The sequence below is a fragment of the Pelecanus crispus genome, chromosome 5, assembly GCF_030463565.1.
Source record: "Pelecanus crispus isolate bPelCri1 chromosome 5, bPelCri1.pri, whole genome shotgun sequence".
Taxonomy (NCBI): Eukaryota; Metazoa; Chordata; class Aves; order Pelecaniformes; family Pelecanidae; genus Pelecanus; species Pelecanus crispus.
In genome coordinates, this window is record NC_134647.1 from 80,959,567 (window position 1) to 80,972,716 (window position 13,150).

General features: G+C 36.6%; 1 protein-coding gene across 6 annotated transcripts in view; it reads left to right on the forward strand.

Annotated features, from left to right (window-relative positions):
• Window positions 1–10,003, forward strand: part of PTBP2 (polypyrimidine tract binding protein 2) — a 53,235-nt gene extending 43,232 nt beyond the window's left edge. For 2 of the 6 annotated variants that reach the window (XM_075710401.1, XM_075710404.1), the window contains 6 exons: window positions 5,462–5,616; window positions 7,073–7,106; window positions 7,555–7,647; window positions 8,027–8,243; window positions 8,346–8,423; window positions 8,572–10,003. In XM_075710401.1, coding sequence (XP_075566516.1) covers window positions 5,462–5,616; window positions 7,073–7,106; window positions 7,555–7,647; window positions 8,027–8,243; window positions 8,346–8,423; window positions 8,572–8,704 — 710 coding nt within the window. In that variant the 3' untranslated portion in view covers window positions 8,705–10,003. The remainder of the gene's footprint in view (window positions 1–5,461; window positions 5,617–7,072; window positions 7,107–7,554; window positions 7,648–8,026; window positions 8,244–8,345; window positions 8,424–8,571) is intronic. The other 4 variants (XM_075710402.1, XM_009490158.2, XM_075710405.1 and 1 more) reach the window with 3 other exon arrangements.
• Window positions 10,004–13,150: the final 3,147 nt, after the last annotated feature.

Genomic DNA, 13,150 nt, shown 5'->3' on the forward strand with positions numbered 1-13,150 from the left:
AGGTACATGACATGAGTAACTTGTATTGCAGCTGTGAAGCATTTTGAGAGCATCAGTGAGGTCAGTCATGTTTATTTGGATGAGTAGTGGAGATGATAGATCATGGTGGTTTTTTCCCCTCTGTAAAGGCATTCATTGTGTTGAAAGAGACTCAAGGGAGCTGGGTGCATTTTCTAACTCTTGTTCATGGCCGGTTGGGTGAGCTTGCTGTATTGTAACTCTGCAGCATCTGTCAAATGGGGATGATAATACAGTGATTTTTTTTTTGTGTGTTTGTGTTTTTTGGTTTTTTTTTCTAGTTGCCTGCCTTTGTTTTTACAGAATTTGAGCTCTACAGCTGAAAAACTTTACAAAAAGGCTGCATAGTACTGTTGGTGCCTTAGCCATTTGGACAGTTGTCAAAATGGGAATGGTGCTTGTTTGAATATGGAAGAACAGTGTTCTCATTCTGGGCTGCTTACGGTGCAAACAGGCACAAAATTTAAGTGGTATAAGGAAGGACAAAGGATAGAAAAAACTCAAAAGCCTAAATGGATGCTTGTGCATGCAATTTATAGCTGCATTTTTATACAGATACTCAAAAGGAGGAGAGTGAGAACACTTTAAAGTTCCGGGAGTTATAAATGGAGGTTGGCAAACTATGATGTCTGAAATATGGCAGAATGATAGCAGCAACCATCCTTCTGCTTCTTTCTTTTATCTTAATACTTTATTTCCTTTTATTTGCTTTAGAATTCTTATTTCTGTAATGTCGATAAAGATACCTTCAGAGTGTACTCAGTCAGAGTGTCTGCCATGCCCTATTCATGGATGCTTCCCACAGGGCATGTTTCTCCATGAAAGAGTGGGGCTCCATTTTGAGCTTAATGTGATGCTCTTCAGGTTCTTTTGCATGCTCAGAAAGAATACCAGAAGTTGAATTCTTCTTAATGTGGCATTCTTCTTAAAATTCTTGCTGTAGCTGTTCTCTTCTATGTATATAATGAAATCACTAACAGAAAATGTGGTAAGGATTCAGGTCTGGCTTTTGCTTATGTTATGGTATTATATGCTGGATGGTTGTACAACTTGGGTGCCTTTTTGTTGTTGGCTTTTTAACAGTATGCTGTAATTCATATGTCAAAAGTGAGATTTAGGTTTCATGTAATTTTGTGAGTTGACTTTTAGTGACAAGATGTGAGTCTTGTTAGTCTTGGTGTTTAAATCTGCATTAGTACTAAACCATTACATATCTCGGTTTCCTTCTGGATGGAGTTAACCCTCCTCTGCAGTAAATGTAACTTTATGATCTAGTGTAGTAACACTTGCAGCTTCATAAGCTGTTGTGCAGAGATTTTAGAAGAACCTGCTACCTCCCCCAAACACATTCAGGCTAAGTATAAGCAGCAGGCCAGAAACAAGCACAAAAAGGTGGCGGTTACTTGATGTAAAGCCACAAAAAAGGTTCATAACAGGACTAGGGACTAAATGCAGTTCTTGGTCACAGTTATGCATACCTGCCTTAAGATAACTACTCCTATTGCCTCTGGTTTTCACACACAAGTTCATCATATATTTTTAGTATAGCTTTAGTTTGCCTCTTATTAAAATGGCATTACGAATTTGCATTTCAGAAGTCATGCAAAAAGATACACTGAGGGGGAATGAATAATGTGACACGCTGTGTTTAAAATTCATTGAGGAAAAAGACCTCAAAAGGCTAGGAAAGAGTGTATAATATTTGTATGTTTTCATTAATATCCAGGAAAAGCAAAAACCTGTTATCTGTAATTGTTGGAAGCTAAAATAAAGCTAGTGACAAAGCTTTCTAATACCGGTTGGTCATGTTGACAGAGTAGCTAACATTTCTACATAGTTTCAGATAAGTCCTCTAATCTTAAACAATGTGTTGCATGATAACTAATAATCATAATACAAGTTGTTCTTATTTTTATTTATGAAAAATTTTTTACTTGCTTAAATCGGAATGGCAAATCAGAGTGCAGTGGAGACCTGCAGAACACGAATTGTGTTTTCTGTGGGTTTGTAATTTGTCTGACCTTTCCAAGAAATGAGGTCTGTGTGTCCTGTGTAATTGGTTAGAAACGTATCAATCAAATAGATGATCCTGGCCTGCGTGCATCATTACTCATTCGTCTACTACATCCTCAGCTGTGATGAAATAAGGTGTCAGAAATCTTTGAGACTGTAAATTGGACATCTTGTTATCTTTTGAAAGGAGGAGAAAATCACTAATGGACAGAATGGGCTGGTTTCAAATGAATTATCAGAAGCAGATGGTTGATTTTTTTCTTTTTTTTCCACCTCGCATATGAAAAGATATACACATTGTCCCTTCCTACCCCCCCCCCCCCCCCCCCCCAAAAAAAAAGAAAAGTTACAGGAGATCTTACAAAAAAAAAAAACCAACCAACTTTGAATAAACAACAACTGTTGAACCACAACAAACAAAAGATTTTAAATAAGAACTACTTACAATTGCAAATACTAATATGTAATGATACTTTATCTCCAATTTAGATACTTGGTTAATATTACAGCTGGAAATATGTTGTCGTGGTTAAGGGCTCCCACAGCTTTATCCCTTGCTGTAATCTCTGGCTTTATTAGCACTTTCCAGTAATGCCCGTTCTTAAGATTGCTATTAAATTAATTATTTCAAAGGATAATAATTGAAAATATTTTTATATGAATGGTGTTAAATTAATCTTTGGTTTTAACTTCTTCAGTGGGACCAAAGAATATCCTGTAAAGAGTCTGATGCTATGAAGAATTTTGCCTTTTAAAGTGTGATATACCCAGCTGTTCTCTGCCCAAGTATGCAAAGAGCCATAAAAACTTCACTACTCATCTTTGGATTCCTTTATTCTTAAAAATGCTGGACTGGCTTAAAGCTTCTAAGGTTAGGGAGATGTGCCTAGACACACTGGAAGGTTTGAAATGCTCTAGTATCTTGGCATTTTCTAATACCTAAATGATTGCTATTGACCTAGTATGAAATACATTGTTTCCCTTCAGGTGGACATCTGTCACACCTTACTGTCATTCTTCACATTGCTGTCTGTATGACCTCTGCAGTAGCTGAGTGTAAATAAACATGACATTCAGCATATGTGATGCAAAGCACTCAAAAGTACTTTTCCAAAATGATTTTTTTTAGAACAGAACTGGGTTTTTCTTAAAGCTGGTTGAGGAGTTTATTTTGCTATTCAGAGGTTTCCCTGTGTATTACAATCTGATTTTGGGAATAAACATCTTCTTCCTCCTTAACCACAACCTCTCTTAATTGTTTCTTCTTGAAAGTAAAGCTATATTCTTCAGCTTTAACCCACAAGCAAAACATGCGTCATGTTTATGTTAGACTTTTTGTCTGGCTGTTACTACACATAAGTACATGGTATTACGCTTTACTTTCACACAGAATGGGTTTTGAGAAACAAAATCGCTCTGCTTGGCCTAGCAGCGGTCCATCTAATGTCGTATCCTTTCTCTGACAGCTAGCGTTCCGTCTGCGTTCTCTGATGGAAGACCTAGCGCAGCCCTCGTGACGGACGTTCATACAGTAGCGTACCTGGGGGGAGAGCTTTCCTAACCCCCAGGTAGCTAGTGCTTGGCTTACCTGGTGAAGCATATTATACGGCAATTTATTAATCTATTTAATGTCCCCGGCTGCTCTTTCCACAGACCATCTAATACAGTCTCAAATCTACTAAGAGTTTTTGCGGGATGGAAGGAAGAAAGACAAGATAGGGTTTTTCCTTCTTTCCATGTCTTACAATCAGTCCCACAAATACCACATATAGTGCAATAAATGATCGTATTTGGCTTCTGATCCAAGTAGGTTTTCCCTTTATCTTGTGGCATGGCAGATGACTAGAATTGTCATTACTCGGAACTTTCTAGTCCTCTGGTTTGACCCCTGAATAGTAACATTTTTAACCTTTTAAACTTTATCAGAAAGCATTCCGTATCTTTAATTTCCTTTTTTAGAACACTTACTGTTTTTTCTTCTGTATGTGCTTCGACAGGAAATGACCAGAAAATATTTTTCAATGCTTGATCCAGTAATACCATTAAGTACTATCGCAAAGTAGTGATGGATGTCCTGTTCCCTTTGAGGGGTCGATTGTCCAGCCCAGCAAAATCTCCCTCTTTTTTTTGCTTGTTTTTCACAAATTTGTGTAACAAAACAGAAATAAGAGTTGGAATGAAGATAGAAATCTTTTTTAGGAAATTTAAAAAAAAATATTGTAACCTTGCTTCCTCCCCCCCTTCTGAGCCCCTGTGTGTTCCCTTTTGATACTAAATCTGGGGTGATTCTTTTTTTTCAAATTAATGGTTGAATATATTTACTATTATCTGCTTAGTATTTGGGCATTGCCTGAAATAGAAGAATTTATTTTCTATTATGACTTCCTTTAAAATAAAACGTAATGTGGGAAGGAAAGTAGGTATGTAGTGTAAAGGTTATATTTAGACTGTATACCTGTCGCACTGGAAGATTGGTGAAAAGTTGTGTTAGCTTAGCATGATCATATAAACATTAGAAATTTACCAAAATACTGAAATCCGAGAACCCAGTTGCAGTAAAAGAAAATAAAATACTGAAGCCATGCTACTTTATTATTTTTATGCATTTTGCTACATCAGTGTCCTCTTACTGAACTCTCTAAAGTGTGCAAATAAAATTTTGATCAAATAGGATAAAGCTGTTCTTAGATAAATTATGTATAGTGCACGTGTATCACAAGAACCTTTCACAGATCCCGGGAGTGGCACGCTCGCCTAGTACCCCAGTGACTCGACCAGGCAAAACCAGCAGGTCTCTACAGGATCTGAGTTTCCTTGAAAGAAGAAAAATAAAAGCACAGCTGAAGGCTTAGCTAAGGGTAGCATGCTGCTTCAGGGAGTTGGATTGCAAAAGCCACGGAGCACAACCAGGGGTGCTGCCTTGAATGTTGAATTTAGAAGGTTGCCTCTGCACCTCATTTATGCTAAAGTTCCAAGAGATACGTAGGCTTTTTCACATGACCTGCTCCAGTGGTGTATGTTCAGTCCGAAGCATCAAGTTGAAGCGAGGAAAGCCTCTAAGGGAGGTGGAAAATAAGGACATAATGATACAGAGAGCACAATCTGTTTATTCTTACTGATTTGATCAACGTTTACTTTCGACCATTTTGATAAACTTTGGAGTACAATAGAAAGAGTCTTGGTGCACAAGACTGTTTGAAAATACTTTTTACACCTCATCACTTCTTTAAGACTTGATCTGAAACAAAAATTCCACATTTCTTTTCCTGATGTTAATTTAACAACCCATTTCACACCCCTTTGGACGACCTTAACAGTGGAATGGTCTGCTTTGTAGAGTGTTGTATGCAACACTTGTACTGACATAGGTACTTTTTTTTTTAAAACGACTTGTGTGTGTTTCGTAAAATATGCTTTATTTTAAAATTAGGGCTTCCTGTTGCAGCTGTTCCAGGAGCTCTGAGTCCTTTGGCTATTCCAAATGCTGCTGCTGCAGCTGCAGCTGCTGCTGCTGGCCGTGTGGGAATGCCTGGAGTTTCAGCTGGTGGCAATACAGTCCTCCTGGTTAGCAATTTAAATGAAGAGGTCAGTGAAACAATTTTCCTCCCCGCGTCCCCCCACCCCTTTAGTCACATTTCATTTGTCAGTGTTTTATAATTTCTTTGCATTTGGCCTCTTACATTTGGATTTTAAGCTCAAAGTATTTTTGCTGTTTTTTTAATAATCCCCCAAAGTTAATTTTAAAGCCATTATTGTTAAATACTTTTGTTTTCCCAGGTAGCTAACAACTTAAAATGTCCTTTGATAGTCGGCTACCTATTTTTTCTAAGAAAAATGTGGTAACTACTGCATGTTTGACATTTGAATTGAAAGCTTTATTTTTACAAAATAGCAGCTATGCTTTCTTTTGCAATTATAATCACGTAAACTAGAGTTTCTGTTTTGTTTCTCCTAATTGTTTGCTGTTTCATTTCATGCTTGTATCTCACATTTTAAGGTCTTAATTTATGTGAACTACTCTAACACATTTTTCTTTGAAGGTTCTCCCAAAGATCTTGACGAGGCACTCTTCCAGTCTCTCTTAGTAATTTTTTTCTTTGCAGTTACTCATTTGTCTTTAAAAAATAATAATAAAACAATGGTGGCAAAGCATTTTCACCATAACTGTATCTTTCTTGCTAACTCTGAAATCTAAAGGGGTTTGTTTAGTTTTGCATTATTACTGTCCTTTACATTTCTTTTGATGGCTGTGAAAGCTGGTATGAAATGTGGGAAGTTTGTATCAGTCTAGCTGTTCCATTTTTAACTGGCCTCTGTCACTGTAAATCATTAAGCTTTTTTTATCGTCTGGTACTATTTTGTCATCCACAGTCTTGCATGTTAAAATGTTTTAGATCAGAGTGCCATTTTGAAGGATTTTTTGCCTGCATTTCATAACCAGCCATGCTTACGCAGTTAAAGTTAAAAGTTTAAAATTTCTATTGCATGCTTTTTTTTATTTATTTTCATGTTGAGATGAAATGCTGTAGTTTACTCTTGATATGAATGTACTTTACCCATATTTGTCTTGGGTGACTACATTTTACTCAGTTTTTCTTGTACAGTACATAAACCAACCATTTTCTGACCAAATTCCTGCATTTCCTATGTACTGACCTATATTTTATTTTTTTTGTTCCCCACTTCCTTATTTTTTTTCTTCTGCATTGCTGTATTCCCTTCCCCATTTCATCCTTTTCCCTTTGTGTTCAACTTCCCTTTCCTTGTCTTTACCCAAATTCCCGTGCCCTTCCCTGTCTTACCCTTCTCCTCGTGTTTGTCTACGTTCCCTGTCTTCATTCCCTATGTTCATGCTTCTGTGCTTGAACAAAATGTTCCTCGGACCAACTTGCCCCAATTAACCGCCTTGAAACCATGATCCATGACCACCTCACCATTCTGCGGGAACCACCCTTCGTTATGGATGATCTGTTCATCTCCGCTCTTCCTCGACTCTTCTCTCTTCTTGTCTTACGCTGCTTGCTCTTCTCTCCTTCTAAAGATGGTTACGCCCCAAAGTCTGTTTACCCTCTTCGGTATGTTATTGTTAGCACTATACTTTTATTATTGATTTGATTTTGTTTTGGTTTTTGGTTTGGTTTTTTTTGTTTTGTTTTGTTTCACCTTAATTCTTATTTGTAGCTAGCACTTTGGCTTAAAGTTGAATAGTAAATCTTTTGCTATTTTTCTTTTGCTGTTTAAAACTCTCCATAGACACAGATTTTCTTTTAATGCATGCTAATATATTTTGCATGGTCTTTAATTTAATATCATTCACATAGCTTTGAGGGTTTATCAGAAATTATTCTTTTCAAAATTCACTATTCAAAATCTTTATCTCCTTTATTCATTTGTGAGAGTGTTGAGTTTGAGTGAGTGATCTTGTTGCTGTCTGAATGTTCCATTGATATGTCAAAATATGTTACTTAGGTGACTGGCTTTAAAATGAACTTTTTCTTTTGGGTTACCTTTGACTTTGAAAAGGTGTTTATGGTGATGTGCAGCGTGTGAAGATTTTATACAATAAGAAAGACAGTGCTCTTATACAGATGGCTGATGGAAACCAGTCACAGCTGGGTAAGATTAGTTTTCTGTTTATATTCCCATTAGTCCAAGTACTTGAAATCATGCTGTGTAATATCAGGTGAACTAAGCATGTTTACCTTTGTCAGTTTGTCTTGTATCCTGGTTACCCGCAAGACCTAAAACTCTTACTGCATGCATTCTATTCCAAAAGGTCTGCACAGCATCCTAAATTAATTCAACAGCTGAATCACATGTGATGGTCTTTAAATAAAATTAAATACTCATGCAGATTCTGCAGACCTAGTTCTTGATTCCAGTCTTTTAGCTCATTGACCCTTTGGTTTGCTTGGGTGTTTTTCTTGTTTGCTTGTGTGATGTACCACAAGCTATTGAAAAGTAACACTGAATTGAGTAAACGTGTCTCTTTCAGCCATGAGCCATCTTAATGGACAAAAAATGTATGGAAAGATTATTCGGGTTACCCTTTCTAAACATCAGACAGTACAGCTACCTCGAGAGGGACTTGATGACCAAGGGCTGACTAAAGATTTTGGTAATTCACCTCTGCATCGCTTCAAGAAACCTGGTTCAAAAAACTTTCAAAATATATTCCCTCCTTCTGCAACACTTCATCTGTCCAATATTCCGTAAGTGTTGGCTGTCAGTAAGCTAGTAGTGTTAACGTGGATCACAGCACACTGAATTGACTAATAGTTTCTTGCTTATGCTTATTTTCTTTCTGTCTGTAGACCATCAGTAGCAGAAGAGGATCTACGCACATTGTTTGCTAACACTGGAGGCACTGTGAAAGCATTTAAATTTTTTCAGTAAGTAACTCTTCTGTACATAGCTCTAACAAAAGACTGCCTAATTGCGTTTTTGCAGCATGTCTTAAGGAAAAGTGCATAGAGGATAGCAAACATTAGGAGAAACCGCTGTAGCGTTCAAGTTCCTAATGCCATTATTTTGTTTCAGAAGAGATCACAAGATGGCACTTCTTCAGATGTCAACAGTAGAAGAAGCTATTCAGGCTTTGATTGATCTTCACAATTACAATCTTGGAGAAAATCACCATCTGAGAGTTTCTTTCTCTAAGTCAACTATTTAAAAAGGCAGATTGAAAATGAGGGTTTATTGCATTGTTTGGTGTTGTCACCTATTGACTGTTCAGGAAAGTGGGGACCAGAGTTTGTCTTCTGTTGTTTTTTGTGGGTTTTTTTTTTTCATGCTGTTATCATTCCTTGGTTTAGAGAATAAAAAAATAATAATAAAAAAAAAGCAGTGATACTAACTGCTGTTGTTCAACTGTTGTTTAGATAAACCATCATTTTGTTCAAAAGATTTCAAGTTAATACCACAGTTTTTCAACTTAGTTGACGTACGTGCCTTAAAAAGGAAAACTAGTACTGCTGGAGTTGCATAACTAGTAAAAAGCAAATTTGGTTGTCTGGGGCACATTGTTACATGATAATTTAAATATGTTTAGGCAGGGGTGTGTAAAAAGGTTAAGCTTTTGTTTCTCCTGCTTGATAGATTTCTTTATCTGCTGGCTTGTCACTTATTTTTCTTTTAAATTGGATAAGATGCATTACGCTGAAAGAGTAAAATGGCGTTATTTGATTTCTGCTACTTTTTGCTTTGTGCTTTTTTTTTTTTTCTTAAAAAGGCCTTTTGTATTTCATGGTTCTGGTCTAGATTCAGTTATGAATGTAGGCATTAGTTAAAATTAACAAGGTACAGAATATTAATTTCTTAAAGGACAAAAAGTGACTTCTGTGACTTTGAGCCCTACGTGAAAAGCATTGTGGAATCTTAACCTTTTTGTACACACTCTTGTGGGATGTATCATATAAATGTCAGCACTAAGTAATGTCTTGTTTGTGGCTGAATATTTTTCGTAGATGTTTTTGAGGTTGACATGACTTATGTGCATTTCAATATATATTGCCATCTTTAGTTTGTAATTAAGATATGGAATATGGTTGTGGATTTCTGAGCATGTACAGACTGGTCAAGCTAGTTCAGGAAATGGTGCATGTATTTTTCAACGATGAAGAAAGTTTGCTGCAAACGCTTGCAGGAAATTCTGTGGCAGTTTTCTAAAACTGACAACCAGGTGGGACCAAAGTTTATGTGCCTTTAGTCTTAATTTACCTTGCATTGTAATATTCAGTTTTAATAAATCTCTTCAAAATATTTTGTATTTAGAAATTGATCTGACTTTACTATAAACATGGCTCAGAATCTACAGATCCAGTTAATTTGAAAGCAGTTCTCTGTCAGTCTGAACTGTTACCTTGATTCTGTTTAAATGACCAATACTTTTTGAAATTGATGTACTTAGTTTCAAGATTCATAGATTCTGTTATCTATGTAGGAAGAAAAATGGTCATGTATATTTTCTATTAGTTGAGTTTTTACATCTTTAGAATTGTAAAATTCAGTATAGTTTGAAAGTGGCACAATTAAAAATTAATTTTCTAACAAAGTTGGGAGGTTTGACGGTTGTTTAATTTCATTTTGTGTGTACTCTGCTTACCTCTGTAGCATGCTCAATAAACACTTCTGTAGCTCTGTATTCACCTTTTCTGTCTTTCTCTGCTGCTTTCTCTCTCTCCTCTTCTTTGTTTTTCACTTCTACTGTGCTTCTAAATTCATGTTTATTCTCTGCCAGGGTGGGAAAAGCATAATATTAAAAAAAATACAATTTATGGCTTTTTACCATAAATCTGATGCTGTGAAAAATACCAGCTCTTTATTTGCAGAAAGCTAGTGACCCCTTTGCAGGCATATGTGCATATTAAACATTTCCCACCCTGTTACAACTTACTGCTTTAAAGACATAACTTTTATTGTAGTTCGTTAGCTCTTTCTTTCTATCTTTTTAGTTTTTAAGCAGATTTATGCACTAATAGGTCTCTCAGGTTTGCCATGCTCTCTTGCTGCAGTTTCATCTTTCATTTTTTTTGTGTCTGCTAAAGATTTTCTACTAATCATACAGTATACTCGTGGGTTAAAGTAACAAAGGTTTTAACGTTAGACTAGTGGACCATACATATTCCAGGCCAGCGTATTTCACCTTTTCAGAGACATGGGTTCAAATGAATGTAAAAACAGCTTTCGCACTTTAATAGTGTTTCTTCATGTTACTTTGAACTGATTGTTGCGAGGTTTTTTTCACCTCCGTTAGAAATAGGATTAAAATTTTAACACAGTCCCCTTTTAGGAGTAACTGTATGATCCTGAAGCATTACATCGGTAAAAGCTGTCAGTGTTCAATTCAGAGCATTTTTCTGTCACTTCTCCAGTACAGCTGCTGTAGATTTATTGATGTCAGATTACTTTGTGACCTGATGTCTGTTCTTGGGGTTGGCTTTCAAATCAATAAATAGCTATCAGCTCTTTGAAGGTCGTGGGATAACGTAGGGGGCTTGCATTAGTCTTCACTACATGAAATAAAACACGTTAGGTTCTTACCTGTTCTATCAGAAATACACCCGAGATACGACTTCAGTTATACTCCAGGTATCACAGCGATCACCCAGTCTGAAATGCGAGCAGAATCAGATTCATCCATATGTGAAACTTCCGTGCATCAACATCTTCTTACAAGTCAGGCACCCAAACGCGTTGATGTGGCTATCTCCCAGTTGACTCGAACAGTAGTTAAGGGTCTGATTGAGCTGATCTTTTAAATTTTCCATCTATACAATATGATGTCCCATATTTTTAAAAGTAAAAATGTGTCAGATTTCCTTTTGCATATCAGAATGCGCTTGCATGTGTCAAATAAAAATGTGCATTGAGATTCACCGTTCCGTCGGTTCAGCTTGTGCCGAACTATTTCCCCTCTAAAACATCTGTATCAGATAACACACGGTGATTGCCATATGTATCATTTTAGAATGGCTTTAAACATCTGCAGTGCTTGAGCATTTACAAATACAGGGCGTTTTGTAACACTGTAACTTATTCATCTTGCCAGGCTTATTTCCTTAAAAAGAAGTTTCTATACTTCTTTCCTCGTTTTGAAAACTTCTCTGGCCAAAAACCTCAAGGGCAAGAATATCTATTGAATTTGATTTGTTATAAATTCGGTAACTTTTATTATGAGGTTATATTTGTATCAGCCAAAATTAAAAGCAATGCTAGTCATAATTGTCATGGCAGCGTTTTTTATTAACTCAGTGAAGAAAATCACTGTTCAGTTATTGATACTTGGCCTTTAAAGTGGTATCTCTTCAGAAAATACAGGTTTAATGTCCTAACTGCTAGAACTTTCAAAAATTTGTTTTTCTTGAGATGGTACTGCATTTTGTATAGTAATTTGTACATTTTTGTTGTTATAAAATGTAAATAAGTTTCTGTTGTATTTTTAGCTCTTCAGAATGTGAAAATGCAAAGCATTTTTATTAAAATTTTACTAAAAATAAGGTTTACGAATAACTTCTTACACTCCTTGGAATGTGAGTTTTCAGATGACGTTAGTAAAACTTCACCATAGGCATGTTGATGCTCCAAACTCAATTTCAGATTTTGAAGATAATTCTAGTATTTTGACAGAAGGCGGTTGCTGATTTTTTTTTTTTCTTCTTTATGAATTGTTAGATTTTTCTCTAATGGAGCAATGAAATTCGTTGGAGAAGTCCAAAAATGATTCTTTGATTGGGTAATGTCCCCTGGCAAATACAACACGGAAATGAAGTGAAACAAAACCTGATAGCATTCTGACTAAAAATTGTGGCAGCACTTCAAAGTTAAGCGAAGGCACTTGGAAGTGTTTTTGTGTATTGTCATTCAGCGTGTTATTAAAAGGCACCTTTGCCCTGCAGGAATAACAGCTCATAGGACTATTTGTAGATTGCCGTTTTTAATGTTTTACATTCATTTTCAGCTTTATAAGCCATCTTACAGAAGAATCCCTTTGATTCATTGTGAGTTTCCTTACGTTCATTAGGGTGTGTTACAGCGTGAAAGCACCAATCAGACATTTATCTGCAGTATTTAAGGCACTGCAATTTCATACCACAGTTTACTCCAGAGAATTTGTCTAATTCTGTACTTAGAGAATATGTAGTCCTGTTGAAACACCAGGAAAAAAGGTAAGAATTATGTCTTTCTCTGCAAACAGGGATATAAATCCACTAGTCCATCTCAAGGAATGGTTTTCCAAGTATTAAATGTGTTACAGTGAGCAAGGCTTCTTAAAAAACTTGGGTTGTGTTAGGTAGGGATGAATCATAGAATTCATAGAATGCTTTGGGTGGGAAGGGACCTTTAGGGATCACCCAGCCCAGCCCCTGCAGTGCCAAGGACAGCTTTAACCAGCCCAGGGTGCTCAGAGCCCCGTCCAACCTGGCCTGGGATGTTCCCAGGGATGGGGCCTCCACCGCCTCTCTGGGCAACCTGGGCCACTGCCTCACCACCCTCAGTGTGAAACATTCCTTCTTTATACCCAGTCTAAATCTGTTCTTCTTTAGTTTAAATCCATTACTCCTTGTCCTGTCACAAGGATGTGGCTGAAGTCTATCTGTTAGACCTCATTCCAGTCCAG